The sequence below is a fragment of the Ursus arctos genome, unplaced genomic scaffold (genome assembly GCF_023065955.2).
Source record: "Ursus arctos isolate Adak ecotype North America unplaced genomic scaffold, UrsArc2.0 scaffold_24, whole genome shotgun sequence".
NCBI lineage: Eukaryota > Metazoa > Chordata > Mammalia > Carnivora > Ursidae > Ursus > Ursus arctos.
Genome location: NW_026622919.1, coordinates 45,451,704 through 45,473,758, shown reverse-complemented (window position 1 = coordinate 45,473,758; position 22,055 = coordinate 45,451,704). Strand labels below are relative to the sequence as shown.

The 22,055-nt window shown below is 42.7% G+C and overlaps 1 protein-coding gene, 1 non-coding gene and 1 pseudogene across 3 annotated transcripts in view; 1 reads left to right on the top strand and 2 right to left on the bottom strand.

Moving 5' to 3' along the window:
- The first annotated feature begins 7,295 nt into the window (after window positions 1-7,295).
- Window positions 7,296-22,055, top strand: part of NCBP3 (nuclear cap binding subunit 3) — a 35,193-nt gene continuing 20,433 nt past the window's right edge. The window contains exons 1-3 of one of the 2 annotated variants that reach the window (XM_026517905.4): window positions 7,296-7,546; window positions 9,414-9,479; window positions 11,395-11,500. In XM_026517905.4, the coding sequence (XP_026373690.1) occupies window positions 7,364-7,546; window positions 9,414-9,479; window positions 11,395-11,500 (355 nt within the window). In that variant the 5' untranslated portion in view covers window positions 7,296-7,363. The remainder of the gene's footprint in view (window positions 7,547-9,413; window positions 9,480-11,394; window positions 11,501-22,055) is intronic. The other variant, XM_057318256.1, reaches the window with a different exon arrangement.
- On the bottom strand, window positions 15,767-16,071 carry LOC123002033 (40S ribosomal protein S27-like; annotated as a pseudogene).
- Window positions 20,191-20,293, bottom strand: LOC113269205 (U6 spliceosomal RNA). The gene has a single exon (XR_003321368.2). It is a non-coding gene; the product is annotated as a U6 spliceosomal RNA (small nuclear RNA).

Below are 22,055 nucleotides of genomic sequence, written 5' to 3'. Positions count from 1 at the left end.
CTAGGAAAACCAGAGACAGAGGCTTCATTTCCAAGCCAAATCACACAGGAGAGCTGAGCCCAAGCCAGCAGTGTCCAGCTGGAGGCTAGGGGGCAGTTGGATTTGTCCCTGGAGGCCCTGATTACTTGCAGAGAATCTTTTTGAGCTCTGGAACCTACAGGCACTTTGTCTGGTCTCTACCCTTCCCAATCTCTATCATCCTATATGGTCTCAGCCTGAAGTAGAAGACAGTGGGGGGTTCAAGGCCACTAAGGTTTCCAGTTTTCCAAGGGAACACCCAGACATATACTGGGACCCATATAAACACCCCACAGATTACTTAGTGTCTTTCTCTCTCTCTCTCTCTCTCTCTCTCTCTCTCTCTCTCACACACACACACACACACACACACACACACACACACAGGTCTACACACCCACATAGCCTCCCTTTAGGCAAACAAGCAGGCCTTCCTCCTGGACCATTGGGACTCTGCCAAGGGAGGCCAGGGGAAGCCATGCAATGGGTGGTATTGGACCCTGGGGGTCAACTGAGGCTCAGGAGGAGACCAGGAGGGTCTGGGGAAGGGCATGCCCTCCATCTCACCTGCAGAACAGAGTCCTGGCCCTGCACCACTCCAGCCTCCTGCTAGATTGCGTGGCCATGGCTTAAATGACCATCTCCTGTCCAGGTCCCTCTGTCATACACACACAGACCTGGCTTTTCTCTCTGGCATCTCAGACTCATTTATTTCTCCAGCTAGGATGTCTCAGAGAGCAAAGTCTCAATCCTTTCATTCTCCGGGGCAGCTGCCAGTCCCCTCCCAGGTCAAGCTGACCAGTATGTCATTAGCCCATCCCAGCTTTGTGGTCAGCCTCCCTGCCCTCCCCACTGCCTAGGCCCCCACCATCTCCAATGATGGAGATACATGGATACATGTATCACCTCCTTCAGGAAGTCTTCCCTGGTCACAACTCCAGAGACACCCTTGGCATGTGATCTGTGTCTAGTCCATCTCCTACAAGACTGGAATCAGGGCCTGGAAATTGCAACCTCACCCACTGACTGAGTCACTTTCTCAACCTATATCTGCCCACTGACTGTTCTACCATGATGAAGACCATTCAAACAGCATCTCTCAGCTGAATCACAGTTGGGGGTCTTCTCTCAGGAGGCCCCATTCTCTCCACTTGATCCCTAGTAAGGCCCTTTTCTGGCCTGTATATCACTGGCTTTTTCTGGTCCCCTGTTCCCGCTCCTTAGCCTGCAAACTAGCTCAAGCCTCCCCTGTAGCTATAACCCAGATTTCCACACCCTTGGCTTTCCAAAGGCTACTGCCTCACACTCCTGGGCATGTAGAAGAATCCCCTCCTGCCTTCTCTCTCAGATGCCCTCCGCTCTGGCTCCTTCTTTCCTATTATGCCTGGCTCACTGTGCCCTTCCCAGCAAGACTGGTCACTTTCCTAGCCATGGTCCATGCAATTGGCTGATACTGTCTGCATTAAGAGCCTTGTGACACCCCCACCCCATAGACTTTTGGTCTCCTCAAGAGCCTATGTCCTATGGCCAGACGGGTCTATGCCAAAGGAATGGAACTGGAATAATGGGGAACTGCAACAGAGGAAGGAGCTGGTTAAGCCTGGATACTTGGCCTCCCCGAGTCCAGGGGACCATCCCTAAGGCACTCAGATGCTCCCATCTTCAAGGCAAGCTGTGCCAATATCTACCCACCTTCCTAGGGAGCCCACCTCAAAGCTGAGGGAAGGCTCCCAGCTGTGGTCTGCCCCTCCCATTCCCAATTCAGTCTAAACAGTAGTTATTAACATGCCTACACACTAGATCTCCTAAGGAGGTTTGAAACAACCCTGATGCCTGGGCTCCACCATCAGAGATTCTGATTTAATTGGTCTGGGATGTAGTCTGAGTGTCAGGATTTTTTTTTAATTAATAGACTATATTTTGGAACAGTTTTAGGTTTACAGAAAAGTTGAGAGGAAAGTACAAAGAGTTCCCACATACCCTCTCAGCCTCCTCTCCTGCCCCATTTCCCATTAGTAACATCTTGCCTTACTACAGTACGTTTGTTACAACCAATGAGATAGTATTGACACATCAAAATTAACTAAAGACCACAGTTTACTTCAGAGTACACTCTTTGTGCTGTAAGTTGTATAAGTTTTGACAAATGTGTAATATCATGTATCACCCTTACAGTTTCATGCAGAGTAGTTTCACTGCCCTAAGAATCCCCCATGTCCCACCTGTCCATCCCTCCCTCCCCCCAAACCCCACCCTTCACCTACCCCCAACCCCTGGCAACCACTGATCTTTTTACTGTCTCCATAGTTTTGCTTCTTCCAGAATGTCATAGAGTTGGAATCACACAGTATGTAATCTTTTCAGCTTCTTAGTTGATTTTTAAGGTTTTTCATTATTTTTAATTGAGATGTAATTGACATATAATATTCTATAAGTTTAAGTGTACAACATATTGATTTGATACATTTGTATTGTAGTATAATTGCCATTGTAGCATTAGCTAACACCTCTGACTCTTCACATAATTATCATTTCTTCTAGTGGTGAAAACAATTAAGATCTAGTCTCTTAGCAAGTTTTATATTTATAATAATTTCGTTGTCTATAATCATTGTACTTTGTATTACATCTCCAGGACTTATTTATCTACTAGTTACAGTGTGAATCTTTACCTAGGTGATTTTAATGAGCAGCGATGGTGGACATTGAATAGCCCTGGTCTAGAATTTGGTAAAGGTGGGTGGTAGATCTGGTACTCCATGTTTTTAAATTTTATGTGAGCAAAAGTCTCATTTTCTTTTGATATGCCCATCCATCCATCCATCCATCGTTTCAGTATATGTCCAGGGTCTTCTATACCTGGGCACTGAGTTAGGCAATCAGCTAAATCAACACTGTTCATGCTTTCATGGCTCTCACAGTCCATTACAGGAGACAGACATTAATCAAGTTGCCATGCATGTATGCGGATGATTTTGAACTGATATGAGTGCTGTATAGGAAAGGCTTGTGGTGGTGGCTGTCTAAGAGTAGTTGGGAGGTTTCCCAGAGGAAAGGAGGCTCCAGCTGGGATCTGAAGTTGAGGAAGAACTAGTTAGGCCAAAGAGATGGAAAGAAAGCTCAGGAAAGAGACCAAGCTGTGCAAGACCCCTGTGGTAGGAGGGAGCCTGGTGCTTACCAAGAACTGAGGTGGTGATGTTGGGAGTGAGGAGGAACACAGTACAAAATGAAGCTGGAGAAGAAGGCAGGCCTGGATAATGTGTACTGAAAAGATCAGTCTGGCTATAGTGTAGAGGAGGGATGAGGGTGGAGAAACCAGAAAAAAGGGGAAATCAGTGGGAAGGCCACTGCAGTGTCCAGACAAGATAGGATATAATGATAGCTGGGATGGAAAGAAGCTGAGGAATGGTAGCCAAGATGATGGAAAGAAGCAGATGGACGTGAGGGATATATAGGAGAAGAGAGGTGCCTTGAGACACTCAAGGGAAGATGCGCAGTAGGCAGTTAGATATATGGGTCTGGAGCTCAGATAAGGGAGAAATGGAGATGGAGATGTGGGGGACCTAGAGGTATGTATGGTGGGGGAATTGGAAGCCATGGATGTGATAAGATGGCCTAGACATTGAGCATGGGGTGAGAAGAAAGAGGGTCTAGGATTGAGTCCTGGACAACTGTTAATATTGGGTGAAGAGGAAGAACCCAAAAAGGCACTGGAGCAGGAGCAGCAGGAAAGATGAAAAAGGAAAAGCAAGTGTGGCTTTATAAGGGAAGAGTGTGTGTGGTTTCAAGAACTAGGGAGTGAGCATCAGTGTCCATGATACAGAGCGGTCAAGTCAGATGGAGAAAATGAGGGAAGATAGTTCTTTCAAGAATTTAACTGTGTAGGAGGTTGGGGGACATAGATACAACTCCCTCACCAGGGTCAGCTGCCTCATGAGCTTTCCTTTAACTGTGGAAATTTTTCCTTAGCTAACAACCTGAACATGTTCCAAGAACAGACATAAACTAGGGGGTGTGAGGCAAGGGGTTGTGTGTGCCCAACTTCAAACTGCATTAAAGAACATCTCTGAATAAGCATCACCTCGGGTCAGTGGGCCATGTTACCAGTCCTCAGGCAGCATTTGATTTCGCCTTAGAAGCTTATATTACCTTTTAATTGCTTTTCCTTTCGTTACCGTAGGCTTCTAACATTTTCATTCCCCTCCTCCATGAATGGGAGAGAGAGAAAGGAGAGAGTGTGTCCAATGTCAGTCAAAGAAAAAAAAAGTGAACCCTGTAGAGGACGCTGTGAATATCACCCCTTGTCCCTTAGCCTCCATCTTCACAAACTGTTTAAAAGACTTGTCCATACTTTTTCACATGCCACCATTAATCTACCTTCTCCTTCATGGGCATTGATCTCCTCAAGGTCACCAACAGCCAACAAACCTCTAGACCCAAGCCAAGTTCCACTGCTTTTGACACTTGATAACTTCCTTCATGAAACTCCCTCTCCTGTTTCCCTTAATGTCCCACTCTCCTCGTTTCTTCTGTTAATAAGAAATCATCCAGACTTTGGAAATAGGACAAAGGAACAGAAAAAAGAACTATAATGATGTCTTCCCTGGGTACTGTGAGGTGCTGTTCAACGTGTCGGTTCCACCTGGGGATCATCTGAGTTTCAAGGGACGTGTACCTTTGCTCGACTTCCGATTTATTATTGAGTATTTTACAACTCTTTAAGAGTAGAGGCTAATTCATAGGAAACTTATGAGTAAATGATTCTTGTCCAATAGCAATGCAAATATTTTCTGTCTGATAATGGGGAACCCCAAATGTTGCACTTTCTTGTGTTGTAGGGCATTAAACTTTGTTAAGTTCATTTCAGCATTCCTTTGACCAACTCTGTACTCACTCTCAAATTCTCTTTTGAACTAGTGTTAATATCTTGCTGATGTCCTCATTCATTAATCAGTGAATAAAAGCTTTGACATATGTGTTTTATATTTAAGTCATGTTTTTTGACTTTTTGGAAAATTATTCTTTACCCCTCCTAATTCTGTGGCTCCACCTCAGCAGGCTGCACTGAGGACAAAGGTGAAGGGGGTGAGGTAGGGTTAAGTTAGGTGACCAAAAAGGAATAGGCACAGAGGGCATTCCTGGCAGGAGTCTAGGAACCCTCGTGTTTGCCCGTTGGCCTGGTTTGCTCTGGATTCCTAATTCTCCAGCCAGCTAGAACTCCCCCAGGGAACTGGTTTTCCTCTGAACTGTGTTGAACCGCAATACCTGAACCCTCGAGCAACAAGGCTCCTATCCTGTGGGAGAGAGTCTGCCCAGACTTTTCTGCCGGCCTCCAGAGGCTACAGCTGTGGAAAGACTGCTTCCTCCTCTCCCCATCCCCCTACCCCTTCGGGCCTAGAAAAGAAGTGTAATGCTGGGGTCTATGACGGTCACCCAAAGCTGGCCACCCCAAGCACAAACTTAAAAATTCATGCAAAAGCATTCCATGCATTCAGTCCAATTTTGTAACTCCTGTGTCCCTGTCACCAAATAAAACTGGCCCTCTAAAGAGCCCCATCTTGTGTTTGTGCTGTGATTCAGCTCACATTTAAGAAAAACTTTGATGTGATATACTCTTTCTGTTGGCTCCTACATCTACATATCATTCAATCCTCACAAGCTCCTTGTGTGTGTGTGGGGGGTAATATTGTCCCATTTTATTGATGAAGAAACTGAGATTTTGAAGGGTTAAGTAGCTTGCCGAGGTCACACATGGTGTAAGGGGCAGAGCCAGTCAGTTTGAACCCCAGACATGTCTGATGCTGATTATGCCTTCCCTTAGTTTATAATTATTTGTTCCTCCATTGTTAGAGCTAGTAGGGCCTCAGAGACCCTAGGGTCCCACTTACACCCTGTCTTCAGAAGGGAAGACAGGCCCAGGTAGGGGCCAGATCTAGCCTAAGGTAACACAGGAAGGAAGGTGCAAAATCAGGACTCAAAGCAAAAACTGACCAGTGGTGCCCTCTGGAAGCCTCGAGGACTCCCCCTGTCTCCTAACCAGGCTATCAGAAATGTTGCAAGAAACCATGCTCAGGAGTTTACAGTGGACTGAGCCCTGGGGAGTCAGGAAATTGGGGTTCAAGCTCTGGGCTTTGGGCAGCTCACTACTGTCTGGAGTCTCAATAGTTCTGTATGTAAAATGGGCCAAATACTGGGAGACTTGAAAGAGACAAAGGTTGGCAAGGCAAGTAGGCTGTAAACCTTCCAACTGCCTAGAAGTGACAGACCAAGGCTCTGGAGCCTGAAGCTCAGATTCAGGTTTTATTCCTTAAATAGCCTGTCACCTGGGTGCCTAGGTGGCTCGCTCAGTTGAGCATCCCACTCTTGATTTCAGCTCAGGTTTTGATCTCAGGGTTGTGAGCTCAAGCCCTACATTGGGCTCCATGCCGGAGCCTACTTAAAAAAATAAAAAATAGGGGCGCCTGGGTGGCTCAGTTGGCTAAGCCTCTGCCTTTGGTTCAGGTCATGATCCCAGGGTTCTGGGATCTGTCCCCTGTCAGACTCCTTCCTCAGCGGGAAGCCTGCTTCTCCCTCTGCCTCTGCCTGCTGCTCCCCCGGCTTGTGCGCGCGCTCTCTCTCTGACAAAGAAATACAAAGAAAATCTTTAAAAACAAACAAACAGGGGCGCCTGGGTAGCACAGTCGCAGTCGTTAAGCGTCTGCCTTCGGCTCAGGGCGTGATCCCGGCGTTCCGGAATCAAGTCCCACGTCGGGCTCCTCAGCTGGGAGCCTGCTTCTTCCTCTCCCTCTCCCCTGCTGTGTTCCCTCTCAAGCTGGCTGTCTCTCTGTCAAAATAAATAAATAAAATCTTAAAAAACAAACAAACAAATAAATAATAAATAGCCTGCCACCTTGGGTAAATTTCTATGCCTCAGTTTCCACATATGTGAAATGGTGCTAGTAGTAGCACCTATTCAATACAGTTGTAAGATATCGAGCAGTCGAAACAGTCACTGACATGTAATGATCACTTAGTAAAAGGTGCCTTTTATAACAGGTTAACTGCCCAAGGCGCACCTCTTCTCTAAGCACAGGCTACACCGATCTCCCTCGGGCCCCTCCCCTCCAGGAGGCCCCGCCCCGTTCCCACTCGGGCCCGCCTTCTCTCCTCCAGGTCCCGATCCAGCTGTCCTGAGTTCCTCCTGCCACCAGGGGGAGGCGGCGTCGAGGGGGAGGGGTGTGGTGCTTCTAGCCGAAGTAGGTGACACTCTAGGGAGCAGCGGCGGCTGCTCTGTGGCCAGTGGCGGCGGCGCTCTAGCCGGCAAGTGTAGGAGGCGGGCTCTCAGTGGTGCGGCCGGCAGGCGGCTATGGCGGCCGTACGGGGCCTGCGAGTGTCGGTGAAGGCAGAGGCCCCGGCGGGGCCGGCTCTAGGGCTCCCGTCGCCTGAGGCGGACGCTGGTTTAGAGCGTGGCGAGCCGGAGCCCATGGAGGTGGAGGAGGGCGAGCTGGAGATTGTGCCGGTGCGGCGCTCGCTGAAAGAACTGATCCCGGTATGGGCTGGGGGCGGGGGCGAGGAGGAGGTCGCTGAGCTAGTGCCCCGCGGCTGAGCCGGCCGGAAGGGGAGGCGGCCGGCGCCTGGGCCGGGGGGAGTCAGGGGAAGGGGAAAGAGGGGGGTGAGCGCTAAGGGGGCGGAGGCGCCAGGCTTGAGGAGAGACGGGGAGCGGGAGAAGGACGCCAGGGCGCCCGGAAATGGGTGTTGAGGGGGCTGGAGAAGATGGGGGAGACTTAGGGGTAGTTGAGGACACCCCCTTTGCGGCCTCTCTGAGCCAGGCTGTGCAGGGGGGTGAGCGAGGAGGTGCTGGAGTGTCTGGGGGTTTGAGATAAAGGCGGGGCCCCGGGCGGGAACGAGAAGAGCTGTCGGGTGACGCCTGCATCAGGGTCTCCGTTGGAGCTGATGTTTGTTAAAATATAGCGCTCGCAGTTTCTCTTCGAGGATTGGACTTGTCAGCAGCAGAAACTTAGTGTTTGTTTTGGGACTTGAGAGTCATCTTGTCCATTCCACTTGCTCTGTAGCACCTACACCGTGGCCCCAGCGTGTGACCCTTGGTGAGATCAAAACATAAGCGAACCGGCAGTGGTCGGTGGTCCATCTTTTATCACACGGGTGGGGAGAGATGTTTTGCTTTTGGTCTGGTGGTCCTGTGTTCCGTTCTTAGGGCTGGTCTCAGGCCTGCGTGACTCTTACGTACTTGATTTCTAATGTAACATGAACTACTTTTTACCACATATCAGCAAGTCTGGCTTTTAAACTGAAATTGTGAGAAAAGGCGAGGAAGATAGGATCACTAAAGATAGCAAATGATAATGACTCTGGTAATAACAATTAACATAGTGGCATTTTACCATTTACTACATTATATTGTTTAAATATCGCTGCAGTTGTGAAGTGGATATTATCCCTTTATTTGTTCAGTGCAACATGCAGTTACTGCATCCCCCACTATATGCCAGGCACAATCCTAGGCATTTGATCAAGATCAAGATTAAACTCTCTCCTGGAGAGTTTTAGTTGGAGGATACAAAGAAAAAATTTCTAATAGTGGTAAATGCTAAGAAGAAGGTCAAATATGTTATTGGGACAGAGAGTGCAGAAGGTGTGCAGAGCGGGGAAACCAAATGGGGTAGGATGGTCAGGGAGGTCCTCTGATAGTGACATTTAAGCTGAAGCCTGAGCTGATTTGGAAGAAAGTATTCGCAGCAGGGGCAACAGTAGGCTCTGAGATGGGAACAAAATTGTTTTGTCGGAGAAATAGAGAGTTCTGTAGAGCAAATGGGAGAGCAGTTAAAGAGGTCAGGAATGTAGGCAGATACCATGGAGGAAACCCAGGCCCAGAGAGGCCAAAGGAATTGTACAGTGTCAAGTAATTAGTGATTCTCAGAGCTGTGACTTCAGTCTTCGGCTTCCAAATCCCATCCTCTTTTCATTGCACTGTGCTGTGTTTTCCCAGGAGGTCTAGGTGAGTCTGGACTTTCTGCATTTTGGTGAAGACTTGTGCTCCGTCTGACATGATGAATTTGTCCAATGTGGGCTGGGGAGATGAGTGAGTGTGCCTTACTTAACTTGGGCATTTTTCATGAAAGCCTGTAGATTTTCATTTCCATAAATACCTTCAGCAGATTGACTTAGAAGGTTTGGGACAGGGTCTGATCTAGAAAAGACTTCTTGTTAGAGTGGTTGATTGTGTACTACCTGGAGTTACTGAGACAGGCTTCCTCATAATAAATAAAGGGTTGTCAGGGTGAGGAAGGATTGCTGAAAGGAATGACTATCCAAAAGGAATCCGTTGTGGGGCTGTCTTTTACCATAGTTTTTCCTCAGTTGTTGTTAGCATTTCTTACTCTTCCCCCTCGTGTTAGGACACAAGCAGAAGATATGAAAACAAGGCTGGCAGCTTCATCACCGGAATTGATGTCACCTCCAAGGTAAGGCAGACCATAATTTATTCATTTTGATAAGTCAGTGAACTGAATGAACTTGGTCCTTAGGATTTGTGGAATAGCAGTTACTCTTTACCTCCTTTTTTTCTTTTATTGCTTGATTAAAACATTTTTTTAACTTAAATTTTGTATTACACAATGATGCCTTCATGCATCCTGAAAACATACAGGCAGCATTTGTGTTCTTACATTTATGAAAAGATAAAATCCATGACCCAGTTGCCTGTGCTTAACCATATCTAAGAAAAAGTTCTGCACTGGGAATGCTTTTTTTATGTTATGTCTACTCTTTAAAAATGTGTTTTTAAATACTGTTTTCAATACTGTTTCCACTTTAAATGAAACAAAACATGAAAAGTGCCTGGCATATAGTAGGCTGTTAGTAAATGTCTTTATACTTCACTGGTCACAGGCTTAGAAAAATAGGATTTCCTGATTGTGTGGCTGTCTAAACTTTGAAAGCCAAGTCAGCTGAATTATTCTCAGTACCTGAGAGTATTGCCTTTTATCTAGTGACTGCTATTACTAGGTTACCAGCTTTCCAGTAACTCTTTACAGAGCCTAACCTATTATTTTCCTTATTATAAACAGTCAGTATACATTTGTTGCTTTAATTGGTGGTATCCATCTGGGACATTGATTCTGATTTTAATGTGTGCAATTAAGTTTAGAACAGAATTTTGAATTATAATTCTGAGTAATAGTACTGTTTAACTATATTGGGCAGATAAAAACAAAAATAAAAAGAAATATGTCATGCTTACCTTTTTTGTATCTTATCTGGGTCTCAATCTGTCTCAGATTGCTTAAAGGCCAAAAGAAAGAACTAGTCATCTTTTAGACAGGCAAGAAAATACAGTAAAGTGAAGATGTTTTCTTACTATAATTGAAAAAGAAGTAGATTGTTCTCTTCTTACTCTTGTACAGTTAGCCCTTATATGAAACATGTATGCGGGAAAGGGTGGGAAATTTCCTCAGAATTGGGGCTTAAGTTGTTACTAAGGAAAGGTAGATTTGTTGTTTGCACTGGGAAGAAAATTGGCATAACTGTTGGGGAATAACAAAGTGTTGCTGCTTTACCAATCCCCACAAGCTTTCTTGTAGTCAGACCTTCAATTAGTGTGGCAAAGTCAATGTACAATTAGTGAAGAGTTCCTAAGAGCTATCAGAAACCCACAGTTGGACCTGGACTTATTTTAGCTCTTGGAGAAAAACTTATGAAGCTGATTACTTTGTTTTTCAGTGAAGTATCAGGGCTTCTTGTCACTTAAAGATGAAAACTGGCAATTCCATGGACACAAGCTTAGAATAGAGGAGAGTTTCTTTGCTTCAGTGTTATTTTTAAACAGGGAAACACTTTAGGGAATGGACTGCTCAGGCAGACATAATGTGATAGGTGTGATTACCATGCACACAGATGATGTGAAATGGGGGTGGTGGTGGGGCTTCTAGAAATAGCACTGAGATCAGAAGATCTGCCCCCCTACTAGCCAAAGTATCTCCAGCAAACCTTTTGGCTTTTTTGTACCTCAGTTTCTGCACCTGGAAGATTGGAGTGAGATTGTTCAGTTGTAATTTGTTTGCATGATTCCTAATAATAAGTAAAATGTCAGAGAACTAAAGCATTCATTACTCGTTGAATCAATAAATATTCATCGAGTTCCTGCCATGCCCCAGACAAAGTGATAGGCATTGAATCACAGAGATAATTACAAATTATAGCAGTATTAGTATATGCTCTCCCAGTCATTGACTGTGAATATCCAGTTCTCTGCAAAAATTATTAAAGCACAATGTTGCTTATTTCTTCTGATTTACTTTAGGGTTGTCACTGAAGCATTATGTTGCATTTGTGATTTAACTTTCCTTCTCCATGTGTCACTTCTTTGGCTTTTTCTAGGAAGCAATCGAAAAGAAAGAACAGCGAGCCAAGCGCTTCCATTTTCGATCAGAAGTAAATCTTGCCCAAAGAAATGTCGCCTTGGACCGAGACATGATGAAGAAAGGTACAGTGTGTTGGGGGGGTATTTTTCTGCATTTCCCCAGAGAATGGGTTTTCCCTGCCATGGCCTTGTGCTTCTGTCCTTGCCTTGCATGTCCAGTCCTCATCCAAACACTCCCAAGGGAAGGGACTTTCGAAGCGTCTATTTCTGAGGTGATGTGTTTAAAGTTGAGCTGCTGGGGCACCTGGATGGCTCAGTCAGTTAAGCTTCTGCCTTCGGCTCGGGTCATGATCCTGGAGTCTGGAATCAAGCCCCATATTGGGCTCCCTGTTCAGTGTCTGCTTCTCCCTCTGCCCTTCACCCGGCTCTCCTGCTCTCTCACTCTCTTTCTCAAATAAATAAATAAAATCTTTAGAAAGAAAATAAAGTTGAGCTGCTATTAGCTATATTTTAGATGCTGTAGCTGGAAAAGAGAGACCATCTTGTCTGAGAAAGCGCAGAGAAGGTCACCCGGTTAGTGGCAGAGCTGAGATTAGAACCTATACTTCTATAGAATCTTAATCATTTTCTGCTTTTATCATGGAAGTGCTAACTTTTCTTTGCCTTTAAATGTAATGGACGTGTGGGACGTCTGGGTGACACAGTCAGTTAAATATCCGACTCTTGGTTTCGGCTTAGGTCATGACCTCATGGGGTCATGAGATGAAGCCTCACGTTGGGCTGTGTGCTCAGTGCAGTCTGCTTAAGTCTCTCTGTCCCTGTCCTTCTGCCCTTTCCCCCTGCATGGTAGTTCACATGTGCGCAGTCTCTCAAATACATAAATAAAACCTTTTAAAACATGTAATGGAAGTGTATCACACTGATAGTTTTTTTTAGGGGAGTCAGAGGGATACTGGGATTGGTAGGGGAAAGCCGTTAATACTTGTGTGATACAGGTTTGTAATTTTATTTTTGTGTTTTATTAGGGTAAGTATTTTGCTTCCTAGAACTCACCCTGAATTATAATCTGCCCTTGTCTTCCAAAGCAATTTATAAATAAAAGGAAAAGTTATTATTTTTTTTAATTCACAGCCCATATTATTCCACTCTGATATAAATCCATCAGTGCAAAAGGTCTCCTTTTGTAGTATTTGCAAATTTGGGTATTTGTGAAGGGATTAAGAGGCATCCCTCTGAATGCACATTAAAGGTCTCTGCTTTGCTGTGTGAGTTTCTCTTCTTGGGAACTTGCTGTCTTATGAGGCACTATGTTAACTAGCACATTACACATTCGTTTCTTATTCATTTCTCACGAGAACCCTATGAGGAATATATTTTTATTCCTATTTTACAAAGAAAGAAACAGGCTCAAAGAAATTTAATAAATGCCCAGGTTTACACAACTAATAAAAGTAGTCAGGATTTGAACTCAGGTTTTCTGACTCTAAAGCCTTGCTCTTAATTACTTCGCTCTGGTTGCTTTATAGTATGTATATGATACCATAAACCCAAACCTCCTCAGTCCATCCCAGTGGACAGAGTAACTTGGATACAGAGCTCAACTCTGGATGCTGCTTTATTCTTTTTCTGCATCACGAGTTCAAGTTGGAAATATGACCTTGCTTCCCGTGCAGGCTGGGTTTCCAGGCATCTGCTTGAGTGGATTTCTGTTTTAGGAAAACAGAACAGCTGTGCAGCTTGGCATTCATGTGCCTGCCTATACGGTCTAGGCTCAAGTAGAGCTCTGAGGCCTCTCACAGCTCCACCTTTAAGCACCATCGTTTTACCACACCTGTTTACTTCTAGTCCTGTAAACGTTTCTTGTGACATCTTTTTTTTTTTTTTTTAAGGTTTTATTTATTTGTCAGAGAGAGAAAGAGAGCACGCGCCTGCACACAAGCATTGGCGGGGAGTGGCAGGCAGAGGGCAAAGCAGGCTTCCCCCGCTGAGCAAGGAGCCTGATGCGGGGCTCATCCAAGGACCCTGGGCTCATGACCTGAGCAGAAGGCAGACGCTTAACTAACTGAGCCACCCAGGCCTCCCATCTTGGGACATCTTGCTCTGATCTTATTCATGCCTTTCAGTTTGCTGCAGATTAGCCCTTCCTTACCCCATGCTTTATCTGGTTCAGATGTCACTTCCTCCTCCGTAAAGCATCCTTAATCACCCACTCAAATTTCTCTCTCATCACTGTTGGAACTCTTTAGCATGCTAAGCCCTCCTGGAATTCAGTCTCAGTTTCTTTGTGAATGTGGGCAAGTTATTGAACCTTTTTAGGTCTCAGTCTCCTTGTTTGTAAAGTGGAAAAATGATACCTACCTGAAAAGGATTACTCTCAGAGTTAAGTTTTAATCTAAAAAAAGAAGTTTTTGTTTTGTTTTTGTTTCTGTTTTTTTGGAAAAACAGTTCTGATTTCATGGTTCTAAAGATATTTCTAAAAAGCAATAGATCTGCCTGGGATGTCAGCTAGAGCAAGTTGCTCATTACAACTTGTTTCTCATCTAGGAGGCAGCATGGCCTAGGATTGGTTGCTGAACTCTGGAGAACCCTGCTGCCTCTCCCAGATCAATTTAAATTAGAATGGGAGTGGGGTTGTAAAGGTCCCAGAGATAGTTCTTTTGTGTCTCCCCAGGTAATTCTAATGTATAGTCAGGATTGAGAGCCTTTTATGTTGCAGTTAAGAGCATGGATTCTGAAGCCTGACCTGTCACTTTCTAGCTCTGTGACCTTGGGCAAGTTATTTAGCCTCTAAACCTCAGGTTCCTCATCTGGAAAGGCAGATTAACGATAGTTTTTATAGGGTTATTGAGAGGCTTTATTAAAATGTTACAGTTCTTAGAGTGGCATATAATAAATGCCCAATAAATGTTATCATTATCTGATGTTCTCCATCTTCAGGCAGTCATCTAAGTGGCCTAGCCTCTTGGGAGAATGGGGACATTGGAATAAGTATCTTGACTCCTGTAGCCACACCAGGTTTCAAGTTATTTCTTCTTATTATTATTAATTCTAATAATAAAGATACCGCTTGATAAATGTGTATTATGTACTGGTCACTCTGCTATGTGGTTAACTTACCCTTTGAGCAATGCTGTGAAGGGAGAATAGTCATCATTTGTTTTACTGATGAGAAAACTAAGGTGCTGAGTTTGAGAAGCTCCCTCAGGTCCTACAGCTAGGTAAGTAGCAAGGCTGGGATTTGGAGGCTGGTCTGACCAAGGCCTGTGTTGCTAACCTCTCTGCCAGCATTCAGGGACGTAGTTTGTGATATGTTGCACTAGACCATTCTGCATCAAGAGTTCTTGCTACTCTTGAGTGACTCAGTGTCAAGCAGCTTTAGTCTCCTTATCCCCAAGATCAAAGCTCTCATGGTTGGAAGGGACTTAGAGGTTATCTAGACCAACCTCCTACCCAGTGCTGCAGGCCTTTTGGCAAGGTTCTCAATGGTCTTTTGGCCTTTACCTGAACATTTCCTAGTGGTGGCACGAGAACTATGTATAAGTGGTCAGTTTTGATGTTGAGCAGAAATTGCTTTCTAATAATTTCTATTAGTTACAGTGTGACTCTTAGAACAACATTAAGTCCTTTCTTTATTCACGGTAAACCTCTGGTGAGGGAATAGGCAGGCTGTGCCCTAAACTTTCTTTATGTGACATGACTTTCTGGTCTCCTTCCTCTAGACTCTTTCCAGTCTCAAAATGCCCTACATAACTTGAGGTGTTGATTCCAGATATGGTTGGATTCATGGGGAGTGTGGCAGGACTGTTACTGTAGTCTCTGTCCTAGCTGTTTCATAGTGTTGTATTAATCTTCTAGTCAACCTAAGCACCCAGGGTTTTTCCCTAGGAATTGCACCCATCAAAACAGTCTTCTCATCTTGTACTCGAGACACTTTTTAAAAATTACCTTTTTATTTATCCTTATCAATTTACATCTTGTTGATTTCAAGACTATTTCAGCCTGTTGAGTTGATTTTATAACTACCTTTCAACATTTTAGCTATACTTACCTCCTCACTTTGGTATGCAAGGCTTCTGCATCCACATCTTGTTGGTAAATCTTAAACAAGATAATCCTATATCATGCCATGAAACAAGTCCATGAATTATTAGTCTTACTCTGTTATCAGGCCCACATTTCATTTTATTGTCATGAGGCACTAGATTACATATTTTAATAAACCTGAGGTAAGAACACCATCTATAGTATTCTTTGAATTTCTAGGTCTGGATAATCCTATCAAAAAAGAAAGAGATTAGTGTAAACTCTTGTCCTTTCTTATGGGAAAGACTTGGTTTCTTAAGGGATCATAGATTGTCTGATAAGCTTTTTTTTTTTTTTTTTTGGCAAATCCAGAATCTGTTTATTGGGATAGTGTCCCACTCATCTTGATTCAGGATGCTTTTAGTGCTGCTTCCGCCTGAAGGAGCATCCTTCTGTAAACCTTGCTTTTCCTCCTGTGGGCCAGCAGAGGACAGTGGAACGGCCAACACATATAACTACCGTTTGTGTGTGGCCAAAGACGGTGGTGCTTTTTAGCATCCCGGGCACTTGACGTCCATGAAGTAGGAGTTGGGGCTCTGCACCAGCTGCTTCTTGTGTTTCCTCTTCCCCTCTTGCGGCCACGGGTACAGGAGGTCCTTGTCGAGGGGCATGGGCTTATGGGGAGGTCGTCACCTCCGGAAACGTTTTTTGGTTCTTTTTTTGTCTCTTTTTTTTTTAATTTCAGAGAATTACATCTTTTCAGTCTGTGATTTGGGAAATAATTTCTCTTTTCCTTTTATGAGAATCAGTACATGATTAGTCTTTCTTAAGGCTTTATGGTACTTTACTCCTTCTCTGCAACTTTCTAGAGATTATCTACCTCATTTAGAGTTACTGCTTAATTCTGAAATCACAGCTGAGTGTTTGAGTTGGTGCAATGGGATGTAATTTTTGACTAGAAGATTTAAACCTATTAAAACTAATTCTTAGCTGTTGTCATCTATCTTGGGTTTTAGTTCTTATGTAATAATAGCTGTTCTGTCAATTATTAGAATAGCACAATAGAGCAACAGTTCTGCCCTTTTTCTTGCATCATCTTCCCAAAGCAATGTTGTTCCAAACACTTAAAAACAAAGCTGTTGGCATTTTTGATGAGCCTGTTTATTCTGGACTATAACCTTTTCCTCATTAGATATTATACAAACAATTCATGTTCACCAAAGAAATTTGGAAAGTAGAGTAAGAGGAAAGATTACCCACAGTCCACCACTCAAACCCAGTCATTGTCAGTATTTTGTGTATTTCTTTCTAATCCTTTCTGGGTGTGGACTTTATTTTTGCTTTTCCTTCTGTAGTCCTATTGGTTTAGCTGATCATCAGGATTTTCCATGTCATTATATAGCCTGATGTTAGTCACTTTGATTTTTATATTTCTTACACTTACTGTTTTATGTTAGTCAGTAGTTTACTCTTTAGCATCCGTGTTTGTTCTTTGGCAAATTGTGCTCCCCTAAGCTCTGCTGCCTTTTCTTTTTTGGGGATCACCTCTCATACTTGAGTTACAATATTTAGTGTATTCCAAAGTTTTTGATAATTTTATTTTTATTTATTTATTTTTAAGATTTTATTTATTTCAGAGAGAGGGAGAGACCACAAAGGGAGAGTCAGGCTCCCTGGGGAGCCCAGCGTCGGGCTCGATCCCAGAACCCTTGAATCATGACCTGAGCTGAAGGCAGATGCTTAACTGACTGAGCCACCCAGGTGCCCCAAGTTTTTGATCATTTTAATCTGAGGCCTTGGAATTGACTGCTTTTTCTCTGGATTTTCAGAAATCTGCTTTCCTAAAAACTTGAGTTTTGTGTCCTACGATTTGTCATTCATTGTCTTCTTTCCTGCTGCAAAATCCAAGATAATGCCCTCACCACCTTGCTTATAAGTCAGTACTCAGTAAATGTCCAATCCTCATTCCCCAGTGCATATGTTCACTGCCACCTCATTAGCCCTTTCTCATTGGCTGAATATAAATCCAGATGCCTTTTTTGTTGTTTATTTTAGGCAGTGACGTTGTCAGCAAGGTGAGGAAGTATTGAGCACTCTTTTTTGGTAGTCTTCCATCAGATCTTGAGCTTAACAGAGTTTCCACCTCCGGTGGATCTGGCCACTGTCACTGTCAGTTTGATTCTCTTTTAAGGATGAACCTTTTTATCCTCCAGCTGACTGAGAGGGCTTTTGCATCCCTTTTTTACATCTTTACCTGCTTCTTCTGACCTAAGATTGTCCATTGCCCATTCCTAGATTTTTATGTCATTCTCTCTTCTTCAAAATAGAGACATCTGAGGTTAGAAGCTTTGTTCCTTATACTATTTTCCTTTTATTTTTAATCTGTTTCCTCACCTGTAGGGTTTTTATTTAATGTTTTGATAGAATAGTGCCATGATATTCTTGATATTTATTTTTGTCATTTTTCTGATCTTTATTTTCTCTGCTTGTCTCATTTATGACTAAATCCTTGTTATCAGATCAGCAAGTCTCCTATAAGGTATTTTCTCCCTGATCATCAGTCTGTGCCCTCTGCCATCACCAGGAGTTCTCCCTGTTACTTGTTACCTTCTTCAGAACTATGTCTTTACTTCCCATAGGATTTTTTTCTTCCGAAGTCATGATTTAGCTTAAAGAACTAAGAAGGCTCCTGTCCAGTGCGGACATCCGTCTCAGGTGTATTTGGGCTCTGTTCACTGTTGAAGTACTGGTCACTAATAAGGACTTGCCAGAGTTCGTAAGTCTTGATGAATCTGGCTGGCAGGAAAGCACTCACCTGATTTAGTCTGACCATATCTATTTGGTTTCTAATTAAACCTATCTTTTACTCTTCAAAATGACAAAACGGCAAGTATTTAAACATTTTTGTATCCGAATGTATTCGCATACTTTTAAGTTCATTTGTTTTGCTTTTGTTTTTTGGGTTTTTAAAAAAGATTTATTTACTTATTGAGTGAAAGAAAGACTGTGTGCAAGCAGGGAAGGGGCAAAGGGAGAGGAGAGAGAGAATCCCAAGCAGACTCCCTTCTGAGTATGGAGCCCGACGTAGGGGCTGGATCCCATGACCTGAGCTGAAATCAGTAGTTGGGGACACTTAACCGACCCAGCTACCCAGGTGCCCCTAGGTTCATTTGTTTTAAATAGACATATGAAAACATGCTTGAGGGTAATGGACATTGAATTCCTAACAGAATTACTTCAGAGAAGGGATGTGGAGGAGTTACACAGGCCTGTTTTGTATGTAATGTTTTATTTGCCTCAAATCTTTTTAAGAAATTAAGCATAAAGTTAGGTTGTTGATACACAGGTATTTTTAAAAAATTATTGATATATTTGCATATTGCACAACTACACAGATTAAGTGAGCTATGTACTGAAGTATTTAGTAAAAAAATAACACAATCCTGGTAAGGCTGAGGTTCTTTTTTTGGAGGGACTGACTTTTATTTACTTTATTTTTTTTCATCATGATACATGTATTCTTTAATCCTTATCACCTGTTTCACCCATCACTCCACCCCCATCCGCTCTGGTAACCATTAAGAGTCTGTTTCTTGGTTTGTCTCTCTCTTTCTCTCTCTTTTTTTTTTCTTTGCTTGTTTCTTTTGTTTCTTAAATTCCACATGAGTGAGATCGTAGGGTGGTTTATCTTTCTCTGACTGAATTATTTCGCTCTGCATTATACTCTCTAGCTCTATCCATGTCGTTGCAAATGGCAAGATTTCATTCTTTTTTATGACTGAATAATTCCTCTGTGTGTGGGTACACCACATTTTTTTTTAAGATTTATTTATTTATTTGAGAGAGAGAGAGCATGAGCAGGAGGGGCAGAGGGATAGGGAGAGGGAATCCCAAGCAGACTCCGCTCAGAGCCCAACTACAGAGCTCGATCCCACTACCCAGAGACCATGTTCAGAGCTGAAACCAAGACTCAGTTGCTCAACTGTGCCATCCAGGTACCTCTGTATACACCACGTCTTTCTTTATCCATTCATCTATCAGTGGACACTTGAGCTGCTTCCTTAATTTGGCTATTATTAATAATGTTGCATGTATCCCTTTGGATTTGTGTTTTTGTTTTTTGGGGGTAAATACCAATAGTGTGATTACAGGATGGTAGGGCACTTCTATTTTTATCTTTTTGAAGAACCTCCATACTGTTTTCCAGAGTGGCTGCACCGGTTTGCATTCCCTCCAACAGTGCATGAGGGTTCCTTTTTCCCACAACCTCGCCAGCTCTTATTGTTGTGTTGTTGGTTTTAGCCATTCTGACAGGTGTGAGGTGATATTTCATTGTAGTTTTGATTTGTATTTCCCTGATGATCAGTGATGTTGAGCATCTTTTCATGTGTCTGTTGGCCATCTGGATGTCTTCTTTGGAGAAATTCATGTTCTTTGGAGAAATTCTGTTCATGTCTTCTGCCCTTTTTTTTTTTAAGTTTTTATTTTAATTCCAGTTAACATATAGTGTTATATTAGTTTGAGGTATACAATATAGTGATTCAACAATTCTATACATCACCCTGTGCTCATCACAAGTCCATTCCTTAATCCCTATCACCTCTTTAACCCATCCACCCTATCTCCCTCCCCTCTGTAACCATAGGTTTGTTTTCTGTAATTAAGAGTCTGTTTCTTGATTTTTCTCTCTGTCATTTTTTCCCTTTACTTCCTTGTTTTGTTTCTTAAGTTCCACATATGAGTGAAATCATATTTGTCTTTCTCTGACTGAGTTATTTCTCTTAGCATTAAAAAATATGGAAGACTTCACAAATTTACATGTCATCCTTGCTTAGGGGCCATTCTAATCTTCTCTGTATCATTCCAATTTTACTATATGTGCAGCCAAAGCAAATACTTCTGCCCATTCTTAAAGGGGATTATTCAGTTTTCGGATGTTGAGTTATATTAATTTCTTTATATATTTTGGATACTAACCCTTTATCAGATATGTTATTTGCAAATATCTTCTCCAATTCAGTAGGTTGCCTTTAAGTTTTGTTGATTGTTTCCTTTGCTTTGCAGAAACTTTTATTTTGATGTACTCCCAGTAGTTTATTTTTGCTTGTATTTTCCTTGCCTCGTGAGATGTATCTAAAAAAATGTTGCTACAATCGATATCAGAGAGATTACTGCCTGTGCTCTCTTCAAGGATTTTTATGGATTCAGGTCTCACATTTAGATCATTAATCCATTTTGATTTTATTTTTGTGTATGGTCAGAGAAAGTGGTCTAGTTTCATTCTTTGGCATGTGGCTGTCCAGTTTTCCGGATGCCATTTGTTGAAGAGATTGTCTTTTTTGTTGTATATTCATTCCTCCTCTGTTGAAGATGAATTGACCATATAATTGTAAGTTTATGTCTGGTTTTTCTCTTCTATTCCATTGATCTGTGTGTCAGTTTTTATGCCAGTACCATACTGTTTTAATTACGACCACTTTGTTATATAAGTTGAACTCTGGAATTGTGATACCTCAAGTTTAGTTTTTCTTTTTGAAGATTGCTTTGGATATTTGAGGTCTTTTATGGTTTCATACACATTTTAGGATTGTTTGTTCTAGTTCCATGAAAAATGCTGTTAGTGTTTTGATAGGGATTGCATTAAATCTGTAGATTGCTTTGGGTAATATAGACATTTTAACAATGTTTGTTCTCCCAGTCCATGATCATGGAATGTCTTTCCATTTCTTTGCATCGTCTTGAATTTCTTTCATTAGTGTTTTATAGTTTTCAGAATACAGGTCTTTCATTAGGTTCCTTTTTGACTATAACCTTCAGCCTTTCTTCCTGGAACCCAGAGGTAACACATGGTATCAGTGTGAATTATACCAGGCCTTTTTATAGGTATTTGTGTACACAAATACTTATCCTTAGAAAATATATGGTGGTGTTCATATTTTATTTTTTAAATGTTATCACATGTACAGGAACGCCTCATTTTATTGCACTTTGCAGATACTACTTTTTTTTTTTAAACAAATTGAAGGTTTGTGGAAACACTGTCAAGCAGGTCTGTTGGTGCCATTTTTCCAACAGCATTTGCTCACTTCATATTTCTGTCACATTTTGGTAATTATTGCAGTACTTCAAACTTTTTCATTATTATTGTATTTGTTATGGTGATCTGTGATCAGTATCTTTGATGTTACTATTGTAATTGTTTTCGGATGCCACAAACCACTCCCCTGTAAGATGGAGAACTTAATCGGTAAGTGTTACGCGTGTTCTGACTGCTCCACCAACTGGCCGGTCGCCCGTTTCTCTCTGTCTCCGTGGGTCCGCGTTCCCTGAGACACAGCAATATTGAAATTAGGCCAATTAATAACCCTACAGCAGCCTCTTAAGTGTTCAAGTGAAAAGAGGGCCCATGTCTCTCACTTTAAATCAAAAGCTAGAGGTGATTGAGCTTAGTGAGGAAGATATATCAAAAGCCAAGAGAGACCAAAGGCTGGGCTTCTTGGGCCAAACAGCCAAGTTGTGAATGCAAAGGAAAAGTTCTCAAAGAAATGAAAAGTGCTACTCCAGTGAACACATGAATGATAAGAAGCGAAACAGCCTTTTTGCTGATATGGAGAAAGCTTTGTGGTCTGTATAGAAGATCAGACCTGCCCATTCC